At 42.5% G+C, this 16,676-nt stretch overlaps 1 protein-coding gene across 2 annotated transcripts in view; it reads left to right on the top strand.

The window, feature by feature from the left end:
- LOC128758487 (CUB and sushi domain-containing protein 1-like) overlaps positions 1 to 16,676 on the top strand; it is a 432,079-nt gene that overhangs the window by 151,532 nt on the left and 263,871 nt on the right. For both annotated transcript variants that reach the window (XM_053864463.1, XM_053864462.1), the window contains exon 3: positions 14,299 to 14,411. In XM_053864463.1, the coding sequence (XP_053720438.1) occupies positions 14,299 to 14,411 (113 nt within the window). The remainder of the gene's footprint in view (positions 1 to 14,298; positions 14,412 to 16,676) is intronic.

The raw sequence follows: 16,676 nt of genomic DNA, 5'->3' as shown, positions 1-16,676 counted from the left end.
CGTGTAGTGCTGAGACGGCGTCAGGAAATGCAGCAGAAGGCCTGATGCGACAACAAAGATGGCTGACTTCTGTGTCAGGCACGCAAAAGTCTACTTGAGAATATACGACATTTGATATCTGAGGAGTGAAGTACAACTGTAAAACAAAGATGGCTGACTTCTGTGTCAGGCACGCAAAAGTCTACTTGAGAATATATGACATTTGATATCTAAGGAGTGAAGTACAACTGTAAAACAAAGATGGCTGACTTCTGTGTCAGGCACGCAAAAGTCTACTTGAGAATATACGACATTTGATATCTGAGGAGTGAAGTACAACTGTAAAACAAAGATGGCTGACTTCTGTGTCAGGCACGCAAAAGTCTACTTGAGAATATACGACATTTGATATCTGAGGAGTGAAGTACAACTGTAAAACAAAGATGGCTGACTTCTGTGTCAGGCACGCAAAAGTCTACTTGAGAATATACGACATTTGATATCAGAGGAGTGAAGTACAACTGCAAAACAAAGATGGCTGACTTCTGTGTCAGGGACGCAAAAGTCTACTTGAGAATATATGACATTTGATATCAGAGGAGTGAAGTACAACTGTAAAACAAAGATGGCTGACTTCTGTGTCAGGCACGCAAGAGTCTACTTGAGAATATATGACATTTGATATCAGAGGAGTGAAGTACAACTGTAAAACAAAGATGGCTGACTTCTGTGTCGGGCACGCAAAAGTCTACTTGAGAATATATGACATTTGATATCAGATGAGTGAAGTACAACTGTAAAACAAAGATGGCTGACTTCTGTGTCGGGCACGCAAAAGTCTACTTGAGAATATACGACATTTGATATCTAAGGAGTGAAGTACAACTGTAAAACAAAGATGGCTGACTTCTGTGTCAGGCACGCAAGAGTCTACTTGAGAATATACGACATTCGATATCTAAGGAGTGAAGTACAACTGCAAAACAAAGATGGCTGACTTCTGTGTCAGGCACGCAAAAGTCTACTTGAGAATATACGACATTTGATATCTAAGGAGTGAAGTACAACTGTAAAACAAAGATGGCTGACTTCTGTGTCAGGCACGCAAGAGTCTACTTGAGAATATATGACATTTGATATCAGAGGAGTGAAGTACAACTGTAAAACAAAGATGGCTGACTTCTGTGTCAGGCACGCAAAAGTCTACTTGAGAATATACGACATTTGATATCTGAGGAGTGAAGTACAACTGTAAAACAAAGATGGCTGACTTCTGTGTCAGGCACGCAAAAGTCTACTTGAGAATATACGACATTTGATATCTGAGGAGTGAAGTACAACTGTAAAACAAAGATGGCTGACTTCTGTGTCAGGCACGCAAAAGTCTACTTGAGAATATATGACATTTGATATCTGAGGAGTGAAGTACAAGTATAAAACTGCACGTGCCTTCGCATGAGAAGCAACAATGAAAGCTTATGAGCGCCCCCCGCAGTGCACCTCGAACGTCATGCATTTCCCTGGGGAAAGGCTGTTGGAGTGGGACTTTTTTGGGAGTTTTTAGGAATGTTCTCCCTTTATCACTTTTTCTCATATGTAACTACCTTTTTCCTCTCTATTGCAAATCTTTTTTGAATCTATTTTACAGAATATCTGTCTCAGCAATTCCATGTGTGGACTAATGACAAACCAAACCTCAACCAAAAAGTAAAAAAACAAAAAAACAAAACAATTTTGATGTAGCCATGTTACTGCATAGACATGCCTGCAGAGAAAGAATCGGTTCGTCTGAACTGTGGTGTTCAGTTTTTCAGGTCAGACACTTGTCAGTCAGCCTGGTTTCCGCTACTTAAAATTGGGTCCAAAAGGGGAACAGCTCATCACTCTGTCTCCTCAGTGTGAACTCTGTGTTCACGGAGTGCTTATGATCTACTGACTAAGAGAGTTTGTTCGGGCTACTTGCGTTCTTTTTCGGGCCTGCTCTGTCGTGCCCCTAACAATGTTCCCACTTATCGGTTGCTCTCACCTCACACTCTACCTTTCCTTCACCAAAAGAGTTTTCTGGTTAAAAGTCATCTCCACCACAGAAAACTAAAGGCTCATATGGTGACTTGCTCACACCAGATATTGGCGTAGAAGCATCAGGGAATCCTTCACGGCACCAAGGATGCCCAACACACAAACCCAGACGGCAGTTCACTATCATGGTCATCCATTCCAGGCTGCTGATCTGGGCACCGCCCATGCAATCTTGTCTCTTGTCTCTTTATCATGGCTGCCATTGTGCAACCAGGCGTTTCTACTTTCTCAAGCACAACCATTTACATGTCCACTGACTTCACTCGATGGTCGAGTTCATTGCCAGTCTGTCTCCATCCACTCTAATGATACAGAGCCACACATGTGGATGTGAAACCCCAACAGTTAATAACACACTGAAGAAGGACCAGTGGCTCAGAAAATGCATTTTTCCTTCAGAATTCAACGTATTGTTTTTATCTGCAGTTCAAGTACAGGTTGCCCGCAACATTTTTTTTTATTGCATGTGGACAGGTTTTGAGTTCAACTGAAGTAACATGTAGTGCGTGAAGGTGACTTTCCCTCAGGTCATTGGCTGTATGTGACCGTAGAAGCTTTTAATGTTTCCACCCTGTCAGAAATCCTTCAGTTCGCACAGACACACACCACTTACAGGCACACGTGCAGACATGCAGAGGACACGCGCCGCAGCCTCCTAAACAATACCTGACACCGGGGTAAGCAGGAGAATGAGATGAAGGTAAAGAGGTTGGAGGAAAGGAAATAGATAGTAGCGAAGGCGGAGGAGGGGGGGTCTCCCTATTCTCATTTCCGCCCTCTAATCCTCCTCTTCTCTCCTTCTTTCTCTCCCTCACTGTCTCTCGGAAGCATAGAAAATCAGTTTTAATGGTTTGTCAAATAATGCTTTTCTCCCCCACAGTGGATTGTTGATGCAGTGTTTGTGTTAGCCATACGTGTGTGTGTGTGTGTGTGTGTGTGTGTTTTGAAGGAACGCTTGCCCTACTTTAGCCCAGTGGTTTTCTCTGTTGATATTGCCCATAGCGCCGGATTAGTCGCTTTTCAATATGGTCAAATGCACTTGTTTAAAGTCCAGAAAAAAAGAAAGAAAATGCACAGGGACACCGCAAAAGCACACACACTTGTTTGCAAAAAATGCATGTATGTATTATGTGTTCACAGGTAATGAAACTGCGATCGCCCTCCAGCACCAGAACTGATGCAAATAAGCTCAGACATGTTTGCTGTAAATTACACAGCATGAGAATAATCCCTGGCACAGGTGTTAGTCACCGCCACTGGCACTGACTGCACAAGTTCGTTGTCTTGTTTGACAGCCGTGATACATGCGATCGGTGGGCGTCTGTTGAAGCCCATGTCGTGAAGCATCAACACGTATGTTTTTGCTGCTCCTTTAATGGCCAACTAGACCACTACAATCTCTTTGCATGAGTCTGTGGAGGCTATATTAAGATCCAGTCACTTTACTGTCAGTACGGGACCAAATTGGCAGCAAAACACGTGGCAAAAGAGGCTTTTCTTTGGCTTGATAATGGCTGTCTGTATCTGATGTGAATAGTTTTTTTAAAGGCCGTCTAAAGCTGAGGATGTCTACAGTAGGGCTGGTGCTCACGCCAGAAAAATAGGGGAACCATTGCAAAAAAATATGATTGTCTTGTTGGATTGGTTCATTTGGCTCTACACACAGTCAATGAAGAAAGGGGCACTTTTGTCTTTCAGGGTAAAAAGCCTTGTGCTCTTTGCTAACTGAACTTGCTAAAGATGCATCGCTATATCTTTTAACACAAGACACAGTTTTGCTTTTCATGCAAAGTGCAAAAAGTGAAAGTCTCGATGTCTGAGAAAAAATGATCTACATCTTCTTTGACCAGCCTTTAGTGAGAGCCAGAAAAGTACTTCGACAATGACCAGTTTCAAATTGTCCAGTGTCGACTATGTGATAGCACGTGGTCACACTTCCACTGTTGGGTCCATAACTGCATCCATAACTGTAGGGTTTCTCTTTAAACCGGTGTTTAACAACCTTTTCACTCAATCGAAACAATGTAAGGCAAACCACCGGTGGTTGAAAATGCCCTTTATTATGATACGTTTTGAAGCTATAGACACTTGGCCATGATGGTGGACTGTTTGCAGAAGATATTTTATTTGTTTAAAAATATTCCCAGAACTATTAGGCGGAACTGGTTAATTTCCTACGACGCACCTGACAATGTCTCGCGGCACGTACTTGTTGGAACACGTCGGCGTCGACGACTCTGGGCACCAGCCTGCCTGGCTGCCTTCAGGACCATATATGTCGAGAGTCACCCAAAGTGCAGGCAGCATCACTGCAGACCCTGTCACCCAGCCTGCAGCCTCGTCTCTGCAGAGCACTCCGCGCCAAAACCAACAGTCTGGCACAGAGCTTCCTCCCCCTGGCTGTAGTTGCACTGAACAGTTAACATGAGGCAGCCTGGAGGTCAGACATGTGTAGGTGAGCTTTGAATGGAGTTTGTTGATCTCACCTTTTCTCCTCGTGTATGTCTGCTGCAGCTGCAGTTCCATAACGCTGTCAATTCGATCGCAATCTTGTTGTTTTTTTCCAAATGGATGAACCGATGTGCCAAGCGCGCCAATGTTTGGCGCTTGTCCATCACTCACATTCACAACTTTTTGCTTTTTTTGTTTAATATCCAAGTGCCCTACTTCAACGGTGGAAGAGAGCCAGTCTCCGGCTTTGGGCCAGTTTTCGTTTTAGTGTTTTATCACTGCCATGTGTGTGAGAGACCTGTCTGCTGCTCTCCACGAGGCGATGAGCTCTCGGAGATTAAAGTCAAATAGTTCATGGACGTCACACACTTATTTAGATATTTGCAGCTAAAGTTGAAGTTCGCTGCCTCTATAGTGAAGCCATTGATGGAATTTAAAGGTTATCTGAAACGGTCACAGTCTGTCAGACGCTTAGGGAGGGGAATGTTTTCTGGACCGGGGTCCGCAGAACTTTCAGATCAGATCAAATCATGGGAATGTTGAGATAAATGCACATCAACAAATGTATTTACAGGAACGCAGAAGGTAGCAGAGGGGTCACAGATACAGTAGCTTTAGGACTATCGGACAAGAGGCAGGTTCAGGAGGTCTGTCACTGAACTCTGGTGCGGTGCTGATACTGCAATAGCTCTAACAGCGAGGACTGGCTCAGTGCTGTATATCAGCACTTTTGGAAACAAATCTGGCAGTAGAAATACCAAAATACCTTGTTGCATATTTCAATACACGGGAGGTTCTGAAAAGTCCCCAAGTGAGCATTGACCTTAAAGAATCTGGCGGAAGGATAGTGATGGGAGTGTGAGGTATCATGAAACAGTATTGCAGGGTTGGTGATACACTGTCCTCATTTTCAGAGGCCACTAGATGGCGCTCTTTGTTCAGAAATGGTGTGACGTTCCATTGAATAAGTTGTTTCAAGTCCAAGTATTTTACAGTGGACAGTTCCATGTTTCATGAAGCCTCATCAACCCTTCATGAAACATCCTCTACACATCACTGCAATGTGGGGTTTAATAGTGTCCCTCATAGATCGAACAGAGATCTTTGTCATCTCTGAGATGCTCAAAGTAGAGGAATCAAGATGAGTAAGTTCAGGCTCTGTTTGAGTCGGAGTGTTTCCCTTTGTAGTCCACAACTCACTGCTCCCGGGACTGTCCTGTTTTTTCCAGTACTCCCTCTGGCCAACAGGGGGCAGCACGCACAGAATGGCTGTTCGTGACCTGTCAATCAGAAGCCTGTATCTGCAGTCATCTGGATAGAAATTTCATCTTTCGTTTGGAGCAGGGACTGGTTCACAGAGAGACACCTACAAAACCTAAGACGTTATGAACAGTCCACCGCCATGACAGAGTGATACAAGCTGTGTCCCACACATTTCAGAGGCCAGGAGAAGTGAATGTGTCCTCATGTTTATTTATTATCAACAGCTGACCGAGAGTGCTCAAGAAAAATAGCAAATAGCACTCAGACATGATCAAAGCTGATGTTTATCAGGCAGATTATAGCTAAAACACATAAATTATCAAGAGTCCGTACTCTTGTGTGAGGCCCACACGGCTCTGTTCTTCAGTCAAAACCATTCTCCGATAAACAGTTGCTGACGTGGCCGAAAACCTCTTGACTTCTTTCCTCACCGCTGATTGTTTTCCGCCAGTTGCTTCATGTCTTGCATCTTGCAATGAGTTTCCCCGGGCGAAATATCACACCCCAGCTGCCCGTCTGCCAGATCAGTCTGAGATGCAAGTCCAGCTCGAAAGTCTGGTTTTGTTTGGGTTCACATGTCAGAGTTTTGAGGGAAAAAAATTGACATGGGTTTGAGTCTATAGTGTGAAAGCCTCCTGCGCTGAAGGAGGTTTCTGGCAGAGGGTCGCCTTCAACCGCTGTCCTTGAGAACTGACCTTGGATATGTGGATGGAAATGGGTTGATGGTGAGTGTTCAAGCCACTGCGTAAATGCGCATGATGGTTAATTCTCGCACAACCGAAAACCGAAACCGAAATCTCACTCTCGGAGCGAGCAGCAGCCCAGTGGGCCAGAGTCTCCCTTTTCTACCACCCAGAACAATGTTTGATCCCTATTCACCACATGGCACCGCCCTGCTTCTGTTCCTTACCGCAGCTCTGACAAATTAGTCCCTCTGGGATTTTGTTAGGCTTTTTTTGTTGTTCTTTTTTTGGTGTAATACTTATCCTGACTCAGGTGAATTCTGTCCAAATGTGAATTTTCAGATTTCAATTTGAATAATGGTAAAAGTTGGGGATAAAGAATAATTGAATAGCAATGTGATTCGTGACCAAACTGCGACTGTTGCGACATCAACTCAGAAACTCGTGAGAGGTCTTCCTTTGTAATTACAATTGGGACAAAACAAAATTTTTTTTTTTTTTCTTGGGAAGCAGGAAGATCATTTTGGGCATTAATTATTTCGCTTGATATCACATTAGTCATGCGAACTGGCATCATGCTGGTGTCGCTGGCCATGCTCTTTATTCTGCATTTCTGAATCGCAGCGACTGTCGATAAAGTGACTTGACACGACTGAGAGTTATTTATTTACTTGCTCGGCTTACTACGATTATTATTTTGTCATCGTTGTATTTTCCTTGCACTGTTGTATGCATGTATTATGGGAGCTTGATCTGGCACTGATTTCTACATAGCCAGCTTTGTACTTCCGTACTGAGCTCACGAAGCCTGACTTATCCAAGAAATTATGTTTTCTATTCGTATTCTTTTTGTCTACCTTAATTTCTAGTCTATAAGTTGCGACCTCTTTCTCGTGGCTTGAACCTGAACGCAGCTGATATGTTGATTTTTAGAGGAACCACTCACCTTTCTACGGTGCAGACAGCACCACTGCACCCACGGCTTAAAGACCAATGTGGCCTCTGTATGAACTAGATCTATTTCCGTCTTATATTCATTGGGTGCGGCTAATATTCCGTTTTACATTATTCTGCTTTATAGAAGCATGAATCTCCTTCATCTTCAGCTGGCTCGCTATGGCAATGTCAAAGTAGGAACCCTGACTGCATCCAGATCTCGCATGGGTATATCATTGATCTATAATGGTAGTGATGGGTCGAAGGGGTATCAAAAACTTACTTCATGGTCCTCTCCTGAAGGCCTGTGACCTGCTCATCACCTCCCCTCACTTTTACCTCAGTGACACCGAATTAATATTTTAAAATGTGTCGTGTTTTTCCCCCCTTCAAGCTTCTTTGCCCCCAACTAAAAACATTACACCCGTGTTAGCGTCAACAAGATGGCCGACATGTTGTCAAAACACCTCTATTGTCGCAACCCTCCACTTTGTCATTGTTAATGAGACAAGTGTAAAGTTAAATCTCACAGCAGGTCTTTGCTTCAACGGCACACACAAACAGCGGGGTGTGACTCCATTGTCACACACATCCATGTCCTCTCGCGTCCAAAGTTCCTCTGGGCAAAACTCCACATAGACGTGTAGCTCTTCTCCCAGCACCTACATCCTCACGAATACTTATCTCTGTTAAAAAAGCAGATTAAACACATCCATAACACCTACTAAGCTATTAAAATGCAATAAAATCCAGAGGTTTGCTTGAGGCTATTACAGCTTGCCTTGGGAATGCACTGTTTCATGGCTGAGAATTCAAACCTAACACTTTATTAACTAACCAAAGCTCAAGTTCATATTCCGTCAAATATTTGCTTTTTTATTTTTTGTCGTGTACATTTTTTGGGAAGTCCACTGAAAAGTGATTGAGTGGATTTTCCGTAACAACCCAGATGCCGCGTGACAGTTGGGCGGGTGACATGGTTGATGGCTGGTTAGTGGTGGAGGTGGTGTGCTGCGCCCGCAGGACCGTAAGATGTGCCTTCATGTGTGCACGTTTCTCTGGATAAAGGCATCAGCTAAATGGCATGTAAAGAAACGTAATAGGACATAATCTATGTGCGGGGTGGGTGTGGGCAGGCAGGTGGGGGGGGGCGTGTAATGACTGTTCGTCTATGTTGCACAGATGCTCGGCTTCTCAGCAGAATGAGGAGAGCGGGCTTTTGAAGAATTACAATGTTGAAAACAACCTCAACAGATTAAAAAAATGTCGATGCAGTGTGACTAAAAACATCAATTAGGAAATAATGAATGATTTGCTTCTGTGGGAGAATCATTTCTTTTGTTTCTGTGTGTTTATTCACATGTTTTTTTGCACTTTTATTTATTTATTCATTTCCGTTTAAGGCATTTCCATTTGATATACTGTACAAGACTCTGCTGGTCTGTTTTACTCAGCATGGAATCATCACACAGAGTTTACGCTAGAAAATGAAACATATTTCAAAACCTGTTATGAAATGGTTTTAATAGTCATTTTGGTCCAAGAGGCAGTGGAGAGGTTTATAGCGGTTATTTGCGCTCCTTCCCAGCAGCCTTCACTTAAGCTCTCAGGCCAATCGGAGGCCCACAGGGAATCAATTCAAAGCAGGTTCCCGCTGCAGGAAACACATTCAAGAATCTGACTCAGACCATCTTGCAGTGTTCAGTAAAGAAAAAGCTAACCATTGTTTCCTTTATGTTACCTGAACTAGAAAGGCACTGGGAAGGTGCAGACCTCCACCATTTCTTCTGTCTTCAACAACACACTGCAAAGGGTTGGAAGAATAGAACATCTTCCATGACTAAAAAGTGGAACTGGGTGATGGTGAATAAAGAAATTTAAATATCTAACTCAACCCAAAATACAGTATTCACTCTGTAATACATGTATCTCTCTAACTAGTGTGTTAAATCAGAACACATTATCACACGAGTCAAATGATAGTTGGTTATGTCAATTATCCAGTTGTATGTTGTGTTTTACAAAGTGGCCTGGGGTTGACATGTTTTCACTCCACTGGGTCATGTGACCACCCCAAATAGGAGTCAAATGGGGAAATGCTTAGAACTTCCATAAATCCAATAGATAACCTTCAGAAGCTCTAAGAAGTTGTAAATTCCAAAAATGATTATGGCAGTTTTGAGGTATTCTGCTGAAAAGTGAGCGTATGACACCTAATAACTAACTGGCTGAGGGCATCATTATTGATGTGTAATGAAGCATGCAGTACAGTGTGACGCTATTTCATATTCTATTATCTCAGTTTATGTCAATATTTCTGACCGTGTATTGGAAAAAATGCACGTTCCAAAAACATTATTTAAAGTCTCTTTTCATATTTTTCCATCGTGGGTTAAACACCATTTATCTGGCTGCCTGTCCTCCTGAGAACGCGCACGGCCTGTCTTTCCATTTACTTTGCGACAGACACTGACTGGTGTTCCCCGACAGACTTAAAAAATGGATCCCGCGTTGGCACAGACAGGTTGCAATAAATAGACCCGGGCAGGGACATACATCTGCTGTCCGGGGGAGTTGCATATATCGCAAAGAAGCCGTTTATCGCTGAACAGACGAAAGGTTAGGTTTGATTCCTGAAATAACGCAGGCTGTTGGTCGAGTGTGTGTCATGGATTCACTGAACAGAAATAAGTTAATCATGTTTAATGCTTTAAATCACACCAAATGTTTTCTCTGTGCCACCTACCATAAAGTCCAGACTAAAGAGTGCAGCAGAATATTAGCTGCAACCACTAAATTTAAGAAGGAAAATAGATCTTGTTCCTACATAAGCAGCGGGTGCAGTGGTGCTGTCTGCACCGTAGATCAGTAGGTCAGTGGTGCATCCGGCTGAAAAATGCACGAGGATCACTTCTTCTAAACCTGTTTTGAAAACGGGGTTCAGCATGGAGACTGACTCATGAAACAAACTGGGCCATGTTCTGAACTTGAGTCATGAACTCTTCACATCTTTTGTTTTCCTTAAAGCGCTCACAATGTGCTGTTTTCGTCCCTGTGTCATAAGTTCGGACACCACAGCCAGTCTCAGCCGCTGCTTCTTGTCTCCGGATCTCCAGGAGATCGGTTTTGTGGGCGGAGCTGCGAACACGTGGGTGAAAACAACGCATTTTGAGCGATCAATAAAACACCTGTGGTTTCATCGGTTTGATGGGACCCTCCGGTAGAGATGAGTGAGAAGCTTGGCCATCAGGGAGAGGCTCAAAGTGGAGCTGCTACACTGCCACATCCGGAAAAGTCAGTGGAGGAGTTCAAGTGGGAGGAGCCAAAAGGCAGACAAGGACATGCTGCTCAGTTTAAGTCCCTTGGTTGACCTGCAAACGCCTACGGAGCCGGATTGAATCACGCCATCAAACTCCATTAACGTTTGGAATTGTTCGCTTTTTAAGTGGCGTCAAGAGGTTTTACAGGTTGCACACTGAGCTATTGCCGTTGTTCTGGGAAGACTTATCGACGGGGGTGTCGACAGGTTTGTCAGTGGTCATGCTCGAGCTGCGGCTGCTGTTAGAGCTATTGAACGCCGTGGCACATTTATCCTCTCAACTGGTAAAGGCTCATTGATTTAAAAAAAAAAAAAAATGAATTCAAAGTAACCAACCCCCTCGCAGCACCTCGAGCTGTCACTTCACTGGTGGAAATCTCCCGCACCACGTCAACCAGATCCGCTCTGTTGCTCATGGTCTACGGCATCCAAATCTATTCAGCTCATCAATTCCATCTTTGGATGTACATGGATGGAAATGAAAGAACTTGGGTGGCTCTTAGAGCAGCGTCAGCTTTCCAGCTCTTTGGCACCTTGTCAATAAGAAGGATGCGCTGTGAAATATGAGCAGCATCCGTCAGGCTAACAGCCTGATAGGCTCCCAGGCAGCGCAATAGATTAACAATCTGATACAGATCTGCAGTCCGACAGATGGACGGAGCAGCAGAGCGCCGTGCAGCGGACCAGAAAGACCAACTTGTTAAATTCTCTGAATCAGTGTCTCATCGCTAAGCTGGATCGCTGGACGGAAAGTTGAGCGAGTACACAGATTTTCCGATAAATGTCAAACAGCTGCAACCTTGGTCTTCATTAGAAGGAAAAAGAACTTGAAAATGGAAATGACCATGAGCGTTATTTGAGGTCATGGTGGGCCACGGCGCCAGCTTGTGGTGACCTCTGTTAACTACTGTAGATTCTTAGTTACTCATGTTCTGCTCGCTATGCACTTTAAAAAGATCCACCTCATATTCCATTCATGTACATTGTGCTGTTGGAAGATTGTATCTCAATCTGCTGTTAAGTACCGAGACTTTTTTTTCCTTCTTCTTTGTCATAAAAATTCAATAATCCAAGATACAGCACCTTGTATCTATTTTGAAATCATTTAATAATACCATGTACAGTATGTTAGTAAACACCAGTGATGGGCTAAAGAGGCTTCATGAAACAGTGTCCCCATTAGATGGTGCTCTCTGCTCTAAAATCGGACTAAAGAGTGCAGTAGAATATTAGCTGCAACCACTAAATTTAAGAAGGAAAATAGATCTTGTTCCTACATGAGCAGCAGTGGTCTATAAGCCGCAGGTGCAGTGGTGCTGTCTGCACCGTAGATCAGTAGGTCAGGCTGAAAAATGCATGAGGATCACTTCTTCCAAACCTGTTTTGAAAACGGGGTTCAGCATGGAGACTGACTCATGAAACGAAATGGGCCATGTTCTGAACTTGAGTCATGTACTCCTCACATCTTTTGTTTTCCTTAAAGCGCTCACAATGTGCTGTTTTCGTCCCTGTGTCCAAAGTTTCGACACCACAGACGCTCTAAAATCTTTGGGTTTTAGCAACCACCTCAAAGAAAGCTTGCATCATTTTTCAAACCTAGAGCGCCATCTACAGAGCATTGAAAGTAAAGACACTGTTTCGTGAAGCCTCATCTGGCTATCTCTTGTGAATACATGTACTGATATTAGTCAAAAAGTTAAAAGAAAATGTTAGTTAGAAAAAAAATGTTATATGTCATTTTCAACACGCTGTATTCTTCATAGTTGGATAAGGAATACACAAGTGAGTGTAACAAAGTAGGCATGGCTTTTCCACTTTCCTCTTCAGGAACCAGACCTGAACTGTATTGGCACTGTATTGTACTGTACTGTATTGTAACACATCCTCACTCCCATGGCGCAATACATTGACGCTGGGAGGTGAACTTTTGCGTCCTATACTGACGCTGAAGGCCTTGTGTGTTGAAGCATACGGCTTTCAATTGAAGTCCATGCTCCTCCTTCTGCGGCACATCTTGTGTGTCACGTAAAAGAACGACAGAGGTTGTGGTTAGGTGAGCCATGGGGTGGCGCTCTTTCTCCCAAGTCCCGAGCTAAAATAAAAGCAGAACTATTAATGTAAATAAAAACTTCAGGATACTCATATTCATTCTTTATCTTTGCGTATCAATTGAGGTGGTTCACACATCTCTATGTACTTGTCTAAGTCACTTTCAGTCATGGGGAGTCAGCGGGACACTTTAAAAAACAGATTCTGAAATGTGGAATTGTTCTTCAGTTTTATTCATGTAGCAGTATTTTTGGGCGAGTATTTGTCCAAACAAATCAGCCTAAAATATCGCTGCAGCTGCGAGTCCCAGACGGTCAGCCGAGTGATTTATTATGGGCTGCGACCAGCCGATTCTCCCTCGTAGAACATCTACAGTAGGTGACCTCGATCAGTCTTGAGAGTCACAAATCCAATGAGAGACGTGCTCATCCTGTGTGCAGCATGTGATTCATGTGGATTATGATTATGCCTATGAAGTACACAGCAAAAAATACATGCGGCAAAATGAGGTTGACATAACAAGTGGTTTTATTTATTTACCATAGTTTTCAGACTATACAGCGCAGACAGCACCACTGCACCCACGGCTTATGTACGAACAACATCTGTTTTCCTTCTTAAATGTAATATTCCGTGAATTCCATAGTCTGAAACTTTGTTTTTAACCTTTTGATCAAACTTTTGCTTGGACGCTGAAGTATGATTCATCGTCTTTGATGATCAGGTATCGACTCCTTGCTAAAATCTTTCAAAAATCCCTCCTGACCCAGTGAATGAGTCACGATATCATTGTCTGGGTATTTGTCTTCACAAGCTGTTCAGATCCTTCGCGTTTTCTTTTTTCACCCCACATCTCTTCGTCTGAGAGGTCGACGAGAGCTTTCTTTCTCAAGGTGGTGACTGTTTTTCATAGAAAGTTTGAGCGAGAATTTAGTGGATCAGGAACATGTTTTTGCTCCATGATGCAGGAGTAACGTCTCACTTTACTTTAATACTTTAAGATATTTTACCAAATAATAAATCATTTTGAATCAGGAAATATTTTTCTTTTCACCCAACAATATACTATACATATCCATAGTCAGTGATCTGGATATTTAAAATGGTCCAGAACGACCTGAACTGCGACCCAACAAAGTATAAATAAATGCGCTCCTCTGCCCTTGTCACTTTTGAAGCCCTTTGAAACACAAATCCATGTGTCCTACTTACATTTGGACTGGATCTTTGTAATGTAAATAGGATTTTCTTTTGTCTTTTTTTTTAGCTTTATTCATTTAAGAAGATGTTAAAACCGAAGGTTTGAAACGTATGTAAATCATTTTTGAGACTTAAATAAACATTAAAATGTCATTATGTAAACGGCCTAAAAAGGGGGCAGCAGCAATAAAATGTTCATATTTTTTTAACATGATTTGTGGTCCATTTCTTTCTTTTGCTGCTGCATGCACAATCACATTTCTGCCAACAAGAATTCAAGGAAAAAAAAAACATTTTGACACCATGTGTTTCTGTCTAACAGTCCTTGTCGTCCTGCAGGTTGTCGGGTTTCATGCTGCCGTCTCCGATTGTCAGCAGTGGATCAATACTGGCTTTGTGGTTCACCACAGATTTTGCAGTCAGCGCACAAGGTTTCAAGGCTGTTTATGAAGGTAAGACTGTCTCATTTCAATCGAGACAAAACAACGTTCACGAAAAGTTTTTCGGCCGTTTACCTCTGCTTTGTTTGGCGGTACGACCGTGAGGGTGAAGTGGCTTCTGAAGTGCTGTTGAACTGTGTGGCCGGTTTTCTCGGCAAGGTGATTCAACAGAATTGTATAATTTCAACTTTCTGGAATCACGCACTGAAAAAAAAAAAAAAAAAAAATCTTTCATAATGGAGCAAAAGCATTGAAACATCAGTCTCCATATACCTGACTTTGCCATAGTCGCACCAACACAGCACGAGTTAAAACTTTAAAAAACGTCGCCTTTATGTTTATATTTATTTATTTTATTTACTTACTTGCTGCGAATGCCGATGAATATTAACCAAAAATATGTATGAATGATTTGGATACTGTTTATCAATAATAATAATAATAATAATAATAATAATAATAATAATAATCATAATAATAATCATAATAATAATAATAATAATAATACTTTTGTCATTATGAATGAACATATGCAGATATATTGAAAGGAACAACATAAATGGATACAAATAAAAATAAAAAATAAAATGAAAGCGCATCTGTGTGCTATAGCTAGAAGCACCTCAAGAAAAAGTTCATAAAAATGATCGTATGCAGCACTATTACTGAAAGTGTGTAGTTATTTATATGCGAGGCTCAGGGCTGTAGAACCGTCTACCTCCACCATTTAGTGTTTTATACCATCTATAATGTTTTGGAACCAGTGAAAACATAAAAATCAATCTGTTCCTCTGTGTGCTTATGAATTTTAATGCAAAGGGATGCTTTAACCTCAATTATTCAAATGGATTCCCTTATCTCCAGATATCTAACATTGTTAGCCCCCGCTGGCAAAGTTAGCATACATGAATAGATCTACTCAATTTCTATAGTGAAATGAAACTCGCCGAATATTTGGTTTTCCTAAGTGAGTGATAATTGTTTTAGCCAGCGGAATTTGAGCTCAGCAACAGGACAATGTCTGGATGGAATAAAGAAACGGGGAGTCATTCCCCCTGATGCGGTGCGGCTTGACTCCTTGCCGACTTCCTAATTGTCTTTTTTTAAACTGCGTGTTCATCATCTTGAACCAGAGGAGTTGTTGAAGAAGTGAGATACTTTGTATCGATCTTTAAAAGTGGAAGATGATCGAGCGGCGGTGTGACCGACACTCATCCCAGTCTCCCGCTCACAACTTTATTTATGAACGTCTTGTGCTTGGTAACGTTGCCTGTTGGCGGAAGTGTCTGCTGGCGTGCACAAAACCACCCAAGACACTTCGTGCCTGCTTGACTGAGCGCAGTGGCTTTGCTTCGTTTGACCTTTTAAAGGCACGTACACACTCAAACACGCCTGTGTTCTGTAAAGCTTGAATAACAGTCCATCTATGAATCATGAACCCTAAATATCAGAACTAAACTCCAGAGATCCAAAACACGACAAGTGCAAAACAAGAGCAGAGACAATAATAACAGGGAAGTTCTTGTCCTGAGGTTGCACTTTTATTGCTGGAGAAGTTTCCTTGACTCACTTCCTAAACCAACAGTTCCATTCCTCCGTGATGTGGCGGCCTTCCTGTTCGCGTCATCTTGGTTTGGGTCGAAGGGTGACGTCATCATGTCGCTGCTGATTTTGATTTATATTGCGCTGTGTTTAGTTTCATCATAAATTGTTGGAAATTTACACATAATTTTCACAATAAGAAATTTGACTTGGCCACATCCACAGATTGAAAGCATCTGTCAAACATTCCAAATATTAGTGATGAGCTGATGAGGCTTCATGAAACAGTGTTTTTATTTTCAGAGCCCAGTAGATGGCGCTCTTTGGACGGTTCCATTGAAATGCCAAAGATTTTAGAGCAGGGAGTGACACCCGGTGGACTCTGAGCGGGAATGGACTCCGGTGGAAAATGAGGACACTGTTTCGTGAAGCCTCACAAGTCCATCACTACTAAATATATCAGTGGGGCATTGGAGGTCAAGGCCAAGGTGAAGCCCCTATATATGGGGTTTATACAGTGTAATGAGTGCACATAGCAAAAGAGGGAATGCCTGCATGGATTGCTAGGATTAACTTGGACTCCTAGTGTTGGGTCAGGGGCACTGCATCTGTGTTGATGACAGGCGCTCACTGGGTTGTGGCCTTTCAATTCACATAAAGCTGTGGTGTTTGTCTGCTGAACACTGTTCTCTTAAAGGGGATATCAAACTGACACTGGTGGGTGAGATGCTCTTG

Source organism: Synchiropus splendidus, chromosome 5 (assembly GCF_027744825.2).
Source record: "Synchiropus splendidus isolate RoL2022-P1 chromosome 5, RoL_Sspl_1.0, whole genome shotgun sequence".
NCBI lineage: Eukaryota > Metazoa > Chordata > Actinopteri > Syngnathiformes > Callionymidae > Synchiropus > Synchiropus splendidus.
This window is presented reverse-complemented; position numbering and strand designations above follow the sequence as displayed.